This window comes from Amphiura filiformis, chromosome 7 (assembly GCF_039555335.1).
Source record: "Amphiura filiformis chromosome 7, Afil_fr2py, whole genome shotgun sequence".
NCBI lineage: Eukaryota > Metazoa > Echinodermata > Ophiuroidea > Amphilepidida > Amphiuridae > Amphiura > Amphiura filiformis.
Genome location: NC_092634.1, coordinates 985,399 through 1,004,440, shown reverse-complemented (window position 1 = coordinate 1,004,440; position 19,042 = coordinate 985,399). Strand labels below are relative to the sequence as shown.

Sequence of the window (19,042 nt, the reverse complement as noted above, 5' to 3'; positions counted from 1 at the left end):
ATCTACCGTGGGGGGGGGGGGGGGGCTGGAGAAAAGGGAATTTTGCAGCCTCCTTCGTTAACAGCCCGAAAAGGTTGACCCAATATTTTTTAGGATGGTTTGAAAAAGTGAAGAGCAAAAAAAAAAAAAAAGAAGAAAAAGGATAATAGGTGCGCTACTGCGCTACCTAGAAAAGCATGTGCATGTACCAAGGTGTGTGCGTCAAGCATTGCAAGACAGTGCCATACTTCACTGGAAGCTAGTATGGTGCTCCACCTTAGTGGCAAGTCTATTGACCCCATTTCCAACACAACTGTCATCTTCTGCCCTTGGGTCTTTTCTCTCAGTCTCTTCCCTTCATATATGCATTATATTTTTACCTGTAATGAGGTCTATGTCCTGTACCATCTGTAAGCTTCTGTACTGCAAGCTGTCTCACCGCCAGGTAAAATCTGTAAATACAACATGCAATGATTAACAACATATTTGGAGATACTCTGTTACAGCCATGTTGGCTTCATATCATCATTTGTAAGAATAGAGGATTAAATTAAATCATACAGGGTTCAAAAGAAATAACTCCCCCTCTAAAATTACAAAACATTTCTTTGCATAACTTGAAGTACATTTGGTTGATTTGAAAAATTTAAAAACCTGTGAATAGAGGAATCTTTTTGCTATCCTCTCAATTTTCTTCTTATTGAAAATCATTTTTGTTGGTCGAAACTTATCACATTTTCCAAAAATGATGCTTCCAGAAAAAGTTGCACTTTTCAACATCCTATACGTGTAATGTACAAAAACGCGTTGTCGATATCAACGCGATCAATGTTTTGATTGATTTAATTGTTAGTTAATTCTCTCAAATTTTATGTATCCGATTACTCAGTCACCCATGCAATCATCTTTCAGTATAAAACAATGATTCATTGACATGAATTTTGACATTAATGGGGTTTTTAGTCGGTGTTTCAATAATGGTAAAATCACTATAGGAGTAGAAATAAGGTTTGTAGTGTGATGCTTATTTCTTTTGTTAGCTAGAAGATTTTACTTGCAAATGGTAGACTGAAACAGTAGCAAAGGTCTATAGCAACGGCTGTCTTGAATAAAGGCGTACATGACAAAGAAGAAATGACCAACAGAGATTGGAGGTTAGAAGTCAGCATCCAGCCAATTAACTGCATGCCGCCAATCTCCTGTGGCCATGTCATGAGTGTTACACCTTTATCCAAGAAAGCCATCATTTTAAATCAAAAGGCAAGAAGCTTCAACCGACCAAATACAGGTAAATGCTCACACTTTTGGTCAAATGTATGCGTGGAGAGCTCATTTCTCCTTCCTAGTGATTTTATCATTTTGAAACAACTGCTAATTAAAAACTTCAAAGAAAATGTGATTTTACGTCAAAATTAAGTTCAATAAATCTTTGTTTTGCACTGAATGATGGTTGCATGGGTGCCTAAAGGATCGGAGACAAAAAGGTGAAGGAAAAAACCAAGAATTGAATCAACCTTAACATTAATATCGAGAACGTTTTGTACGTAAAGTGGTAAAGTGCAACTTTTTCTGAAAGCATCCTTTTGGAAAATGTGATTATTTTTGACCAAAAATATTGTTTTTGCAAATGAAACAACGTTGGGAGTGTTGAAAAACGATTCCTCTATTCACAGCTTTTTGAATTTTTCAAATCAACAAAATGTATGTCAAGTTATGCAAAGAAATGTTTTGTAATTTTAGAGGGGGAGTTATTTCTTTTGAACCCTGTAGTTGCTTTACCATATGATTGCATAAATCCCCTGTGAGCCTACAAATTCAATAATAATATCACCACATTCAAACAGACTATCATTCAAGAGATACAGCATCTAGAGGTACATACTGTAGGTACGGTCATCGCAAAAAAAGTATGCTTCATACCACAACATTAGGTCAGCGTCTAATTGCTAGTCTCTAAAAAATTTCTATATGTGACATGATCAAGGGGAATGAGTCACATGTCGACCTTGGTCAAAAATGAGGTTTACATATGTTTCTAAAGAGGACATTTAGTGTTGATACGACTTTTCTTTGTGAAGTTATATCAATTTATCAATCGCTGAAAACAATATAAAACAAAAGAATTTTAACACTCTCTTTGCCAATATCTTAAAATCAATATTAGCGGCATCCGACTCATTTCCCTTGATCGTGTCACATATTTGGCTCATTCCTGGGTAGGGACAAGCTATGTCAAGAAGGGTATCAAAGGATTACTTTTTATTTTATAACAGTGACCTCACTTTTGTTGTTTTATAGTATGTTATATTTGTCAACCCATCAACGGCAGGAAGGTGCCAATTATAGAAATGCTATATAGATTGTGTATTCCTTTGTTCTTGATAGCAAATGGAACATATCAGAACGTCTTCTAATCACCTAAAGCTCAATGTACAACAATCCTTATTATATACTTACTGTACAATGCCATCCACTTGGGCTGAGCTTAGACCTAATCCTTCAAGATAGTTGATAACAAGGACCTTTAGGTCTGGAATGTCTTCTAGTTCATCAACAAAGAACTCTGTAAACCTATGGATGGAATACATGAAGAAGAAGAACAAGAGATTATTGGTCAAAACTCATTTTTTTGTTCTATCTCAACATTTTGTCATTGATTCATTCACAACTTGCCTAATGATAATGTTAAAAATAGTTTTGAAATCAGTTGAATTTTGAAAGTGAAACAAACTCATACGGTAGGACCATAAGAATTCTTTTACAGTATCTTTGTTAAATTCAAACAAGGAGCTAAATTTCAAAACCCATGTACTATGTTCTTTGCTTTGTTTTGACATTAATTTTGGTTGATAATGTTTGTGACATTGGGCTAGTCCAGTTGAGATTCATACACCCTCTATGAAATACATAACCCTAATCTCTCATACAGGGGTGTAGTGTATATTTCAAACGAAATCACCCATTCAAGCAACTCCATTGCAATTCACACTCCCTGTGTGGAAGATTAAGGTCCTGTCTTCCATAGGGGTGTATGGATTTCTACTGGAATAGCCTATTTTTATGTAAATTATATGCTAATATTTGCATGGAAAGATCCACTTAAAATTTCTGTGAACAAAAACCACATTCTTATAGCCAGAGAAAAAACCGATGTTGTTTTTTTCTTGAAAATTAAAACTATACTCACTTTCTGGAGAATAGCCCTACATTTGTTTTGGTTTTCAGCTGGTGCAAGACTGGCACTTAAGACCCTGGCTAAACTTTACTTCTGATTAACAAAATATTTATTCAAACTCTAGACTTGTATTTATTTGGTACTCTAGGTTGGTAAACTTGAGTAGGGCTTAATCTTTCCCTATAGACCTCTTCATATCGAAGTTTTCAGAAGTAATGACCCAGTTTTTAAAAATGGGTCATCATACGCAGTTCTTGGGCACACACTTACGCCAGTTGTGCGTTGCGTCAATGCACGCAGTTGAGTAGCGTTTATGTGTATTTACGCAGGTGTGTAAAGACGCTTGGGTCCATGTGATTATTTTGCGAACATTTCCGATGGCTCCTGAAAAGGTCTATAGAGAAGTACTTTTCAGAGGGCTGAGCTTCCGGAACTCTAGTGAGTGCCAGGCTCTGAAGATGGCACTCACCACTCACTAGAGTTTCGGAATTCAGAGTATGCCATCTTCAGGGAGCTCCAACTTTAGACTTGTTAACACTTCCTACGACCAAGGGCAGCAATTTTGAAAAATTGGGTGTTTTTGGGTGCTTTTATAATAGCTGCCGTTTACTGATTTTTGCAAATAAAATTCTCTACATTGTGTAGATTTTGTGTCGAGTTTATATTATTTACTCAAATGTATCAGAATATTATTTATACAATTGCTTTTGAATAAAAATACAAATAAAATATAAAAATTGATCAGTTTGAGTAAGTGTTATTTTTTTTTTTTTTTAGTATTTCACTGTCAATTTACAAAAGCCATTTATTTTCAATAAAATAAACACTGAATGTAAAGCATATGCATGCATTGCATGTATATACATTGGTTCACTTCAACATGTTCAACTTTCACTGGTTTCAATTTCCTGACTTTCAAGTTCGGTGTAGAGCATTGACGATGACGTCAATGATTTTTCGCAGTTGAGACGCAAGCGTGTGGACAAACCGCACTTGTATGCGCTTGCGTGTGCGCTCTTTGCGATGAATGTTACTCGCACAATTCGATACTGCAGTCACCGAAATTTCAACTTGAGTTGAGATGAACTAAAAATCTGTGTATGCGTACTGTGATTGAATATTTATTTTGATGATCGAATCTCGGACTTATGAACTATGAAATACATGTATAACAAACTTACATACAGAGGTACGTAGCCTGCATGATCACTGCTTACTCATGAAACACAGCGCCCTGATGTTTTTTATGGTAGGCTAAAAACAGCAACCGTCCCCACGCTGAATTGAATACAGTACCACGCATTGCATTGCATACATGATACTACAACCCGCTAAGACGGTCACCCAGTGGCCAACACATATTCAGACCTTCCGATGCTTGTTCATCCCTGTCAACAGCTATAACTGCTCCCAAAGTTGCCCAGATTATCATTATTCCGTAAATCCTTCGAATTTACTCTCACTATCATCCAATTCATCTTGAAAAACACGGTTTAGATCAGCGTTAGCACATCGCTTCGCCGCTTCGCCATTTCGAGATCACATTGTTGAATTTTCCACACGACGGCGGCGTTTCTAGATTGTTTTCCTAAAAACATTTTAGCAGCTTCCGGCGAAAAGTGAGTCTTTTAGCTGTTGACATGCCTTACTTTACCACTGATTTTCAAGGGACTTAGGCTATCTAGAGGCTAAAGGTCATAAATATTATAAAATAAAATTTGCCTGAATTTAAATTTTTAGATTTGAGATAAAAACACCTAAAATGATGACGACGGAAGAGCAATTGCAAATTAGGTGCTTTTTGATCGCGATTTTTTTCGATTTTTTCATTGTTTTACTTAACAATGACTGGCGACATAAGGCAGGCAATATCGTTTTAACGTCACGTGACCCAAGTGATTCACTTCTGAATCACTTTGTCGTAGGAAGTGTTAAAGAGTTTCACAGTGCAAATTTGCTTAATCCATCCACATAGATCAAACCAAATAAGTCACTTACAAGTTTGCACTCAAACAACTGTATGAATGTCTGTCACTATATATCTTAGCTATTCCTGATGCCTGGTGGTAGTTCCTTCTTCCCTACATCAGTTGCTGGGTTCATATGGTATGAGTATCTTACCTATTCCTGATGCCTGGTGGTAGTTCCTTCTTCCCTACATCAGTTGCTGGGTTCATATGGTATGAATATCTTACCTATTCCTGATGCCTGGTGGTAGTTCCTTCTTCCCTACATCAGTTGCTGGGTTCATATGGTATGAGTATCTTACCTATTCCTGATGCCTGGTGGTAGTTCCTTTTTCCCTACATCAGTTGCTGGGTTCATATGGTATGAATATCTTACCTATTCCTGATGCCTGGTGGTAGTTCCTTCTTCCCTACATCAGTCGCTGGGTTCATATGGTATGAATATCTTAGCTATTCCTGATGCCTGGTGGTAGTTCCTTCTTCCCTACATCAGTTGCTGGGTTCATATGGTATGAGTATCTTACCTATTCCTGATGCCTGGTGGTAGTTCCTTCTTCCCTACATCAGTTGCTGGGTTCATATGGTATGAGTATCTTACCTATTCCTGATGCCTGGTGGTAGTTCCTTCTTCCCTACATCAGTTGCTGGGTTCATATGGTATGAATATCTTACCTATTCCTGATGCCTGGTGGTAGTTCCTTTTTCCCTACATCAGTTGCTGGGTTCATATGGTATGAATATCTTACCTATTCCTGATGCCTGGTGGTAGTTCCTTCTTCCCTACATCAGTTGCTGGGTTCATATGGTATGAGTATCTTACCTATTCCTGATGCCTGGTGGTAGTTCCTTCTTCCCTACATCAGTTGCTGGGTTCATATGGCATGAATATCTTACCTATTCCTGATGCCTGGTGGTAGTTCCTTCTTCCCTACATCAGTTGCTGGGTTCATATGGTATGAGTATCTTACCTATTCCTGATGCCTGGTGGTAGTTCCTTCTTCCCTAAATCAGTTGCTGGGTTCATATGGTATGAGTATCTTACCTATTCCTGATGCCTGGTGGTAGTTCCTTCTTCCCTACATCAGTTGCTGGGTTCATATGGTATGAGTATCTTACCTATTCCTGATGCCTGGTGGTAGTTCCTTCTTCCCTACATCAGTTGCTGGGTTCATATGGTATGAATATCTTACCTATTCCTGATGCCTGGTGGTAGTTCCTTTTTCCCTACATCAGTTGCTGGGTTCATATGGTATGAGTATCTTACCTATTCCTGATGCCTGGTGGTAGTTCCTTTTCCCTACATCAGTTGCTGGGTTCATATGGCATGAATATCTTACCTATTCCTGATGCCTGGTGGTAGTTCCTTCTTCCCTACATCAGTTGCTGGGTTCATATGGTATGAATATCTTACCTATTCCTGATGCCTGGTGGTAGTTCCTTCTTCCCTACATCAGTTGCTGGGTTCATATGGCATGAATATCTTACCTATTCCTGATGCCTGGTGGTAGTTCCTTCTTCCCTACATCAGTTGCTGGGTTCATATGGTATGAATATCTTACCTATTCCTGATGCCTGGTGGTAGTTCCTTCTTCCCTACATCAGTTGCTGGGTTCATATGGTATGAATATCTTACCTATTCCTGATGCCTGGTGGTAGTTCCTTCTTCCCTACATCAGTTGCTGGGTTCATATGGTATGAATATCTTACCTATTCCTGATGCCTGGTGGTAGTTCCTTCTTCCCTACATCAGTTGCTGGGTTCATATGGCATGAATATCTTACCTATTCCTGATGCCTGGTGGTAGTTCCTTCTTCCCTACATCAGTTGCTGGGTTCATATGGCATGAATATCTTACCTATTCCTGATGCCTGGTGGTAGTTCCTTCTTCCCTACATCAGTTGATGGGTTCATATGGTATGAGTATCTTACCTATTCCTGATGCCTGGTGGTAGTTCCTTTTTCCCTACATCAGTTGCTGGGTTCATATGGCATGAATATCTTACCTATTCCTGATGCCTGGTGGTAGTTCCTTCTTCCCTACATCAGTTGCTGGGTTCATATGGTATGAGTATCTTACCTATTCCTGATGCCTGGTGGTAGTTCCTTCTTCCCTACATCAGTTGCTGGGTTCATATGGCATGAATATCTTACCTATTCCTGATGCCTGGTGGTAGTTCCTTCTTCCCTACATCAGTTGCTGGGTTCATATGGTATGAGTATCTTACCTATTCCTGATGCCTGGTGGTAGTTCCTTCTTCCCTACATCAGTTGCTGGGTTCATATGGTATGAATATCTTACCTATTCCTGATGCCTGGTGGTAGTTCCTTCTTCCCTACATCAGTTGCTGGGTTCATATGGCATGAATATCTTACCTATTCCTGATGCCTGGTGGTAGTTCCTTCTTCCCTACATCAGTTGCTGGGTTCATATGGTATGAGTATCTTACCTATTCCTGATGCCTGGTGGTAGTTCCTTCTTCCCTACATCAGTCGCTGGGTTCATATGGTATGAGTATCTTACCTATTCCTGATGCCTGGTGGTAGTTCCTTCTTCCCTACATCAGTTGCTGGGTTCATATGGTATGAGTATCTTACCTATTCCTGATGCCTGGTGGTAGTTCCTTCTTCCCTACATCAGTTGCTGGGTTCATATGGTATGAGTATCTTACCTATTCCTGATGCCTGGTGGTAGTTCCTTCTTCCCTACATCAGTTGCTGGGTTCATATGGTATGAATATCTTACCTATTCCTGATGCCTGGTGGTAGTTCCTTCTTCCCTACATCAGTTGCTGGGTTCATATGGTATGAGTATCTTACCTATTCCTGATGCCTGGTGGTAGTTCCTTCTTCCCTACATCAGTTGCTGGGTTCATATGGTATGAATATCTTACCTATTCCTAATGCCTGGTGGTAGTTCCTTCTTCCCTACATCAGTTGCTGGGTTCATACAAGCAAATAACCTGAATTCTTTGTGTCTTACTATTGGTTGACTGTCACTGAAAATCAGAAGAGTTTAAAATATTATTAAAATTATCACTATAATTACCAATGGTTCAGCCAAAACCTACATATGAAGGCAAATATATGCTATTGTAAGATAAAGGGTCATGGCTGTTTTTACAGACCCATGTACCCATCTCTCTTTTAAAGTGACTTGGGGCCAAACTCCCCTGTGTATAATGTTATTGTGAGGTCTGCCACTCCTCCCACACAACATAAACCAGTACCCATTTATACAAAGAGCCTTGTCACAACACGATAGTACCAATGCCAGGGTTTGAACCGACAACATGCGATTACTAGTTGGAGCCCGTACCACTAGGCCACAGTACCCCCCCTTTTTTTTTTTTTTATAAACAATCATATTTCTTTCAAGGGTTCTTACTGAAATTCCAACAAAGGACAGAGTCAACAATCCTCCCACATAGACACCCAAAGAAAGTATGGGGAACATGTATAAGCAGTATAGTGGATTATGAACACAGTACATTTGGCAAATATTAATTGTTTGTTGCGCTGGGTATTGCTTACCCATGCATGAACTATCAACACAACAATTAGCAACCAAAGAAGGAGTAGGCAGCGTTCGAAATAAGCCCTATCGCAGTGCAATTTGCACCCCAAAATTCGCCTGTTGCGATACAACTTTAAAAGTGTGGTTGATTGTCTGAGACTGAACTTCAAATTGCTCTGCGTCAGATGAAATTGCACCACAACTTTCAAATTGGGGTGCAAAAGTAATAATAAAAATATTAATAAAGAGAGATTTAATATAGCGCCCAACGCAAATAGCCTCTGGGTGCTTTACAAAACATAAAACCTAGGGAACAAAAAATTTAAAAACAATATTTAGCCTAACTTAAACATACTATTACACATACACAATATTGCAAGAAAAAGACCGGGTATATTGCACAAGATAAAGCGCAGCTCATGGGTGGCGCACCTTATTGTAAAATCTAGCCAAAACTTCTAAATAGCATTCTCATTATCTAAACTATCCACTTCTTATTGTTCAAACTTTTTAAAGGCCTACATACCCTCTTTCCATCAGGATAACAGATCCTTCAGTACTCTCCAGTAATCCACTGAGGCATTCCAATGTTTCCGCTGTAGCCAGGTTGATCTCATCTAGTAACACCCAGTCACCTGCTTTCAATGCTTTCACAAGGGTACCCTGATGGATGCAAAAGATCATTAAAATCAATCATTTTGTACTTTCATATCTAACTATCACAAAGACTTACACTGCCCTACCACGAAAAAACAGCACAACTGAAAAGTGATTATTTCAAGATAAGGCAACCAAAAAAAAAGTTTTATGTGCCCAAATGATCTAGATTTCACATTTTTGGATATTTGTTTTTAATTTTGTGAATATCATGTAAAATTAACACCTTTTTTGGGCCAAAATTGATTTTGACCAAATTTTTGCCAGATATTTCAAGCTGTCGGTGATAATTTTGGGTGATTTTAGCCCTGAGAAAAAAAATCTTGAATGACTGACCTAGCTTACTTGAATAGTCCATTTACCTATAAATCTTTCTTTTTTTCGTCACCTAATGAACAAAGATGGTGCTTAACTTGTACATTTCCACCAATTTTTAAAACAGGCCACATTTAAGGTTACAGGTTTAAAATTGGGATGTTATGTAAGTAGACACCAATTGCCTCAAGCCATATAGTGTGAAAACTCAAATTCAGCAAAGTGTCAGTTTGTTTTATTTTATTATTATTTTGCTTCTTTGTCATAACAAAGGAAAAAACTGTTACAAACTGATCTACAGAAACTTATCTTTTGGACACTGTGTGGTGTCATACAAGCAAAGCAGATATTGGTCCCATTTTAAAATCATGTATTGTGAGATAGGGTACACCATACCTTGAGGTTGTGCATGACATATTTGTTTCAATCTTACCTCAATGAATGCAAATGCCAAAGCATTTTCTGCATGGTGTATCTGTGTTTTTAATTGCTGTAGTCTTGTGCCAAGATCTCGCCACTGACTTCTCATCGTTGGACTAGTTTTGCCACTTGTAGATTTATCTGTAATTTTACCAACAGTTACAATTCAATTTGAATATGAGATACACTATGGACAGCGGTTATGTTAGCATTCATTACAGAATATGTGGCAGGAAACTTGCTTGTGGTTCCTTTTTTCCCTTATGCTGGTTTCATACTGCCATGCTACTTGTCGCTGACCGGCGTGACACACACACCCAATGCAGACTAACAGACAAAATCAAGGTTTGTCATTGGCTGATACACCATGCGGCTTGCTGCAGCAGCATGGAAGTCTGACACAGGCATTATTCTAACACTTCAACTGCATTTTGCAAAGCAGTTTGATCTTTGCAAAAGGAGCCAAAAGGAATCACTATGATAGTATACGGCAAATACCAAAATAGGGGCATTTCTCAAATGTGCTGTCCAAATCGTCATTTCTGAAGCCAATTTGTCTTGTCCCTATAATGATTCCATTATAAGACTCACATAAAATTCTTTCCTTTAATTCTAACCAACAAATCTGATGAATCTGCCCTTACCTGTGTCTTTCTGCCCTTTCTCCTCAAACCTACTGCTAGCATTCTTATGACAGTGCACCATGAGTTTGATCAAATCATTCCACCTACCTGTGTCTTTGTGCTCTTTCTCCTCAAACCTACTGCTAGCATTCTTATGACAGTGCACCATGAGTTTGATCAAATCATTCCACCTTTTCTTGGCAAAACACTCCTGGATGTGACCCAGAAATTTGGCATTTTGTTTCTGTGAGAATGTTTGGAGGAAGAGGCACTCAAATTCCTCTCTGACGGGTGCTATCAACTGCCTGATGTCAACTGGCTTGAATCTGGAATTAAAACAGAACACTGACAATGACTGAAGTGACTACCAAGGCAGCTAAATCTTGTCAACGACATCAACTATTTTGAGCTACTACGTTCATCTTTGGTGTTCCTTTTCATTTCAATAATACCATAACTTAGGCTATAGAAACAAATCAGTTTGATCTTTTGATCGACCATCAATGCTTGGTCGATCCTTATTATTTATGAAATCAATTAATTGGCCATTGTTAACTGTAAAAACATATGAATCTTTGCCTGTTTTGATATTGACCAATATGAATTTAGCATTAATTCTGATTAATTAGTTGCTAGTTCATTAATAACAAGCATCGAAGCAGCATCGACGGTCAATCCAAAGATCAAATGAATTTGTTTCTGGTGCCTTAGAGACTGAATGTGAGTTTGAATTGTGGGATTGTTTCACTATGTAAACTCCTCAACAAAAGTTTGGAAAGTTTTTTCAAGCATCTGTATCTCCAATTATTTGTGACATATTCATATCGTGTTGCATATCACTGGATAGCTACAATACTCCCCTTTACAATGACACCCCATTTGAAACAATAACATTTTTCACGGCTGAGTACATGCCTTGTAATTGTAGTGGTGTCTCAAAATGAATTTGCCAAATTGACCATTATTCTGTGCAGCAAGCTGCAATCCCATAACTTCACAATCTGGGACCTAATGCAATCATCCAAGATGACACCGCTCGCCCCACATAGCCACGGTAGTCAACGACTACCTACAGAATATGGGAGTAGAGTCAAAATGGCCTGCCATCAGGCCAGACCCGGGGGCCAGACCTCAACCCGATTGAACACTTGTGGGACCAGCTTGATCGTGTTGTGCGTGCCAAAGAAGCCCATATGCAACCACATTGAATGACCTGCGACGAATCCTTGTTGAAGAATAGAATTCCATCCGAAAGTAACGTGTAACCAGGTCGGTGAGCAGCATGAGGAGAAGGTGCCTGACTATTGTGGCTGCCTGTGGTTTTTCCACCCGCTATTGAGGTTAGTGGCTAGCTTTGTTTGAGCACAGAATAATGGTCAATTTGGCAAATTCATTTTGAGACACCACTACATTCACAAGGCGTGTACTCAGCCGTGAAAAATGTTGTTGTTTCAAATGGGGTGTCATTGTAAAGGGGAGTATTGTAGCTATCCATTGATATACAACACGATATGAATATATCTCAAATAATTGGAGATACAGATGCTTGAAAAAACTTTCCAAACTTTCGTTGAGGAGTTTAGTAAAAGTTTATAGATTTTTAGTGCAAAAAGTAAGCACCCCTAAACTGCCGAACTCAGTCCTCAATGCTAGTAAAGTCATTTATCAGTTGCTCATTTATGGCAAACATTTAAGGACATTTTTGAGGGCATATTGAGCTGTAGCCATAGCTCTTGCTCAGAGGTGTTTCCAAGAGGATTACAGGGGCACAGTTTACCTTTTGCTTATCTTCATGGCCACCTTAGACATTTCTGTCTATATCTTTCTGGTGTGTTTTGAATCGTGTGAAAGTACTCGACTAATTTTAATGAGTGACACCTTTTTATCGATAATATTATCGCTAGATGTCAGTTAACGATTTGTATTACAATATTTCTGCTTATACTATTAAAACTACTTTTCTACAAATTTGCATATATACAATACATGTTCCAATTACTTACCCTCCCAACAAATCAGTGCTGTCACTCTGTTGGTTCATATTGATGACCTTTAACCTTTGACCTGTCAACTCTGCTAGATACTGCACAGTAGAGGTCTTCCCTGTGCCAGTCTCTCCCACTAGCAACACAGCCTCATTCCTTGCTATACAGGCTGCCACTCTCTCCAGTAAAACTAAGGCTGGCCTAGTGTAGGCAAAGCTAGCTGTCTGTCTTCTGAATGAAACACATATAAACAAGGAGAGCAACATATAAATGCTTTGCAGCAAATGTGATATTGGGCTGTTCCAGTTGAAATCCATACACCCCCTATGGAAGACATGACTTCAATCTTCTACACAGGGAGTGTGAATTTCAAATCGGATTACCTGAATGGGTGACTCCATTTGAAATCTACATTCCCTGTGTGGGAGATTAAGGTCACGTCTTCCATAGAGGGTGCATATATTTCAACTGGAACAGCCCACTTACATCAACTTTCTTAAGGCATTTTTGGTTCTCTGCTGTGATTTTCTGTTGTCTGCTGAAATGATTGACTTTATTTAGAGCTTTGTTCACTTTATCAACGTCTTCTGCTGCAGAAAATTGTAGCATCTGTTGCAATAAACGCATCTCTCAAGTTGAAAGTAACACTATGTTGGGTGTCACAGTTGCAGTTTCAAAACGTGCGCCCTAACACATTCCCTCAGGGCATATACACAAGCGAAGAGGTGCGGTTTGTTTATACGCTGGCGACCCAACTGCGTAAACGCACTGACAGCACTCTCAATTTGTAATTAAGCCCATGTTAAATTAGGTAGACATGTAGCACCACATGGTTCAGAAGTCACAAAAGCTGTTTCTCTTGTGGGGGATCCATACCTTCTTCAGGATATTCTTGTTTGGGAAATTCAGATAAATTGCAGAGTCACTCTGATCGATTTAGTTAGGACAAAGAAATTTGGTTTTCAAAAGGGAGACGGTAATAAAAGCCATAGCATGCTGAAAATTCACTCTCTCTCACTCTTGGTGAGTCAACACGTACAATAATGGGTCGCTTCGTATTCATTCAGCAATCGTTTATGAATTTGTACATGGAGATGAAGAAATAAATAATACTACCAAACCAAGTTCCTGTTTGTTAAGAACATTATAACCAGTGGCCTACCGTAACCCAGATACCCTTACAATGGTGGCAAACGGCTCACTAACATGCTGGTCTGTTATCTGCACACCCAACCTCTCGGCTCCAAAGACCTTCCATTCTTATTCAATGGGTGCGTCTTGTAAAGAATTCACGTAATTTGATTGGTTTTCTGGTGTATAATATCTCACAATAGTTGATACTGATATTAGTCAGGCGCGCTTGCACGCATACGGCGGCACGCTTGTTGCTCCTCAATGATCGCGCGATAATGCGTTAAGCGTAATACACGTCGAGAACTAAGAACGCGATTCGGCGGCTTAGATGTTCGTGATGGTTTCGTTCATTTAAAACAACGGGGATGTCCTCACAAAAGTAACTTTATTTTTTTCTGAAAAAAGGCAGTTTTTCTCGCAAAAATTACATTAAAACTGAATAAGAATGAGAATAAATGATAGGATTTTGTCTTTTGCCTATCAATATCGTGTCATAATGGATGGGCTGGCCAATATTTTTATCGTAGTGGATACCGGCTGCGCGGCATCCACTACTCAAAACATTGGCCAGCCCATCCATTATGACACTATTGATAGGCAAAAGACAAAATCTATCATTTATTCTCTAATAAAGCTTAAAATTAAGCTCTGTAAGAATGCTTCCTAACCTACCTCTGTACTTGTATGACCCCTTCTGGTCTCCTGCGCAGTCTTGCCCTGACAATACTGACATCATCACTACCAATCTCAATAGTAGGTTTATAGTTTGTACATAGAAATCTTATCTTCTCTTTGGTCAAGTTGAGTCTAGTACCAATAATCTCTGCCATGGTTAGTCTGGATGTGGGTTTAGGTAATGATGCACAGAAACAATCTAATGCCTGCAACAAGAAAGAGTTATAAAAGACAAAGGGTCAAGTTGAGTCTAGTGCCAATAATCTCTGCCATGGTTAGTCTGGATGTGGGTTTAGGTAATGATGCACAGAAACAATCTAATGCCTACAACAACAAGGAGTTATAAAAAAAGAGTTATAAAAGACAAAAAGGGTCAGGTTATGACAATGAACACCTGAGTAAAGAAACAACTCATGTTCACTGGAAGTGATTTTGAGAAACCTCAAAATTTTTTTGTATCATTTATTTTTTCAGTTACATTTACTTTGGCAATGTGTCACAGTCTACGGGTTAAAAGGTGTGTATAAGTGTAAGGCTTCATGGGAGATTTAATTCTCTGGACTTAGGGCATTCCTTGAATCTCATGAACGTCTAAGGTCATTTCTTGAATCACATGTTATTTCCCTGGTATTATAGGCCTAACACTACACTGTACACCCCACATGCACATGGACTTGGATCATTCTTACATTCATATGCATGACTTCTTACCATACATACACATGGACTTGGGTTTCCCCACAATGAATAGAAGCACTTCCAGATTGAACTTGGGGCTGTCATTCACACATGAAAACCTTGTATGACAGCAAGATTTTCCCATGCCTACTAAGACTGTTTATTCTACTTTTAATTCATGACTATGGCTTGACTTACCTCCATAAATACCATATTGCCAGTTTGTGTTGATGCTACATCAAAATCACAAATAATCCTCTCACACCATTTCAATAGATCCCTGAAATGAATGAACAAAGGTTGGCATTGTTTCACATTGTCAGTTTTAAAGTTGTTCACTCTTATATATTGTATAACCCTCAATAAAGAAAGAATAAATAAAATAAAATAATAAATAAGATACCAATAAAGAATTTTACTTTCTGAACACATGAAACCTTAGACTTTAAGAAAGTTGTGCATACTGTAAAAACTTGATAGTCAGCATATGCGCTTACTATATCGAGCGCTTATAAAACATGCAAACATGAAGAGCCCCCATCCACAAAAGTGCAAAGGGTTGTGAGCAAATCATCTATACACATAGTTATATATGAACAAGTAAACCTGCAAGTGTGTGTCTCAACCACATTAGCTCAGTTGGTAAAGTGCCAGACTTTGGTACGATTTCATGTTTTCAAACCTTGATAGTAAGCACATATGCTAACTATCGAGTTTTTACGATATATTGTTTGTAATGAATATGTCCCCTGGATGGTAGAGATGTTTAATGTGACTTTACATATAATCTTCCTATATTACCTCGTTGATACAAGCCTTCCCTCATGAGGTCCTAGCATCTTGTTTGTTTCAGTTACACCTGCATCACCACTACCACTAGTATCACCACTACCACTAGCCTCTTCTGTCAACTCCTCACTGATGTCATGGCGTCCAGCTGACAACATGCAGAATATCTCAAGAAGCTTATCTGCTACGGTGTTCAGTTTGGGGAACAGTGTGATGATTACCTAAATGTGAAAGACGTATCAAAGTTTGGTAGTTTTTATATCTGGACTTTTACCATTTTAATGTCCATTTAATCCAGTGGTATTATTTGTATGAGGGCAGCTTAGAGGCTAGACATGAGATTGACTGCACCATACCCCCCTAACAAAAATAATTTAGCTCTTGTTCCATGTTCCGGACTAATGCCAGAGTTCATACAGAGTTTGTCCGGAGCAGTATCCTCTGGAAACTCAGGTTTCCAGCAAGAGAAACATAATTTCAAAAGAAAACTCAGGCATACTCAGGCATATTCACTGGAAACTCAGGCCAGAGTCCTACCTGAGCTCAGGTAAACACCAGAGCCTACCAAATGTCAATCATTAAATGCTTAACAATAAGCTCAGTAACACATGCTGTCAATCACTGGTCTCAAGTACTGTTTAATCAATAAAGGTGTGTGGATGCTTTAACCATGGAAATAGTACATGAAACTATTTCAATGCTTTAAAACCCAGCAATGTTTATTGATGCCCTGTGCTGTGTGGTAGTGTTCATGAGAGTCTTCATGGTCTTTCATGATCCAATGAGCTCTATAATAGTGATATTCTAATGATCTTCACATGTAGAGGGATAATGATCTTCAGTTGCATGCATCATTTGCATTGGCAACATTGCTGTTCAACTTGAAACACTCAGTGTTCAAAGAGTTCAGGGTATGTATTAATTTAATTCTTAATACATGGAATGTAGTAACAGATTTTTATTATAGTACATCTTCTCTGAGTAAATATATTAATCTTAATGATTTTGATGTACTTAAATGTACTTTAATCCGTAATGTGTATTGTAAAATTGTTGCATTTAAGTTTTCTTTATACTGCTATGACAATTTGTTTGAAATGAAATGAATGTAATAAAGTGATAAATATTAATTTTACTATATTCATAATATTATGAATATCAATAATACTAAATGAAAATAATATATCACGAGACACAATATTTATGAAATCATATAGGCATTTTTTTATAGATCTATATTAATTAGCAGTATTATTCATTATCAATTATTATTGTATAAAGATTGGACAGTAATTTCTGTAAGCTTAATGCCAAAAGCCATTTCCTTCGCTGTCCAACAGCCCCACAGAGAACACTGTTGGTGGGAACTAAGTCTAACAAAATCAAACAGTAAAGCTTGAAAAGTAGCTATTAATCATCATAATATTTTGCCCCCCCCTCCCCAATTTTTTTTCCCAATTATTTTTTATTTTTTATATATTTTTCCTCCACTTTATTATTTTAGTTTTTATTTCCTCTTTACATCTATCATTTTGTAATTTGTTCATGTAGTTGCCATTCATTTTCATATTTCTATTCAGCCCATTGTCTTCATTCATATCCTTGTCCCTCTTACTTCCATTCATGACATCCCACTTCCTGCCCCTATTGATATTTCCCAAGAAACACTTATGTCTTCTATTGTCTTGCTAATTTCCTTTTCCTATGCATGTTTGTGTGTTGTCTTGTCACTCTGCCTTTGATAAAGATCCTGCTAGGATCGAAAGCTCAGGCCCCTAAAACTTTGAAAAATATTAAATCACATTAGGTTTGCTCTCATGCAGCATTAAACTTGGCTTCATATACCTTTTGATATATACATGTAGTGGGGTTATAAATTATTTCCAAGAAGAGAAACTTTAACATGTTTAAGAAGAAAAAGATGGCAAAGGATGTTTCAGAGGTTTTTTTTATACCAGAAAGATAAGAACTTTCTTCTTAAATATCACTTTCAAAATAGGGTTCATAGTGTCTTATTGCTCCCCTAAGCATTATAATGTGCAGTTCATTAAATGAAATCAACGCTAGCAATGGGGAGGTATTTTATCAATACAGAAGTTGAAATTATACAGGAATAAGTTTATATGAAGGATTTTTCAAAAAAATACATAAAAAGGTTGAAGCAAAAGCACCAACTTTAAAGGCTCGTAACTTGAAAACTGAGCTATCTGAATACATATGAACTGCATCATGGGATAGAGATTTTAAAAATAAAGCTTTCTTGAAAAAAAAAATGAACAGAGCTTAAGCTGTCTGACAGCCCCATTTAAGGAACCGTCAGTAGGAACTAAGTCCATATAGGAGGATTTTAATACATGAAAAGATTCAAATAAAAGCACCAACTTTAAAGGCTCATAACTTGAAAACTGAGCCACCTGCGTATATTTGAAATGTACCATGGGATAGAGATTTTAAAAATAAAGCTTACTTGAAACAAATGGATAGAGCTTCGCCGTCTGACAGCCCCATTTAAGGAACCGTCAGTAGGAACTAAGTCCATATAAGGAGGATTTTTAATACATGAAAAGGTTCAAGTAAAAGCACCAACTTTAAAGGCTCATAACTTGAAAACTGAGCCACCTGCGTATATTTGAAATGCATCATGGGATAGAGATTTTAAAAATAAAGCTTTCTTGAAAAAAATGGACAGAGCTTCGCCGTCTGACAGCCCCATTTAAGGAACCGTCAGCAGGTACTAAGTCCATGGAGGATTTTTATTACATGAAAATAAGGTTGAAGCAAAAGCACCAGCTTTAAAGGCTCGTAACAAAACTGAGCCATCTGAATACATATGAACTGCATCATGGGATAAGCTTTCCTGAAAAAAAAAAATAGACAGAGCATCGCCGTCTGACAGCCCCATTTAAGGAACCTTCAGTAGGAACTAAGTCCATATAAGGAGGATTTTAATACATGAAAAGGTTCAAGTAAAAGCACCAACTTTAAAGGCTCATAACTTGAAAACTGAGCCACCTGCGTATATTTGAAAAGCATCATGGGATAGAGATTTTAAAAATAAAGCTTTCTTGAAAAAAATGGACAGAGCTCCGCTGTCTGACAGCCCCATTTAGGGAACCGTCAGTAGGAACTAA

General features: G+C 38.0%; 1 protein-coding gene across 1 annotated transcript in view; it reads right to left on the bottom strand.

The window, feature by feature from the left end:
- The window catches only part of LOC140156540 (midasin-like), a 161,235-nt gene that overhangs the window by 123,400 nt on the left and 18,793 nt on the right, over positions 1-19,042 (bottom strand). The window contains 11 exon segments of the mRNA XM_072179480.1: positions 360-431; positions 2,437-2,550; positions 8,013-8,117; positions 9,162-9,298; positions 10,041-10,168; positions 10,759-10,976; positions 12,654-12,866; positions 14,442-14,650; positions 15,321-15,402; positions 15,924-15,981; positions 16,012-16,132. Of these exon segments, the coding sequence (XP_072035581.1) occupies positions 360-431; positions 2,437-2,550; positions 8,013-8,117; positions 9,162-9,298; positions 10,041-10,168; positions 10,759-10,976; positions 12,654-12,866; positions 14,442-14,650; positions 15,321-15,402; positions 15,924-15,981; positions 16,012-16,132 (1,457 nt within the window).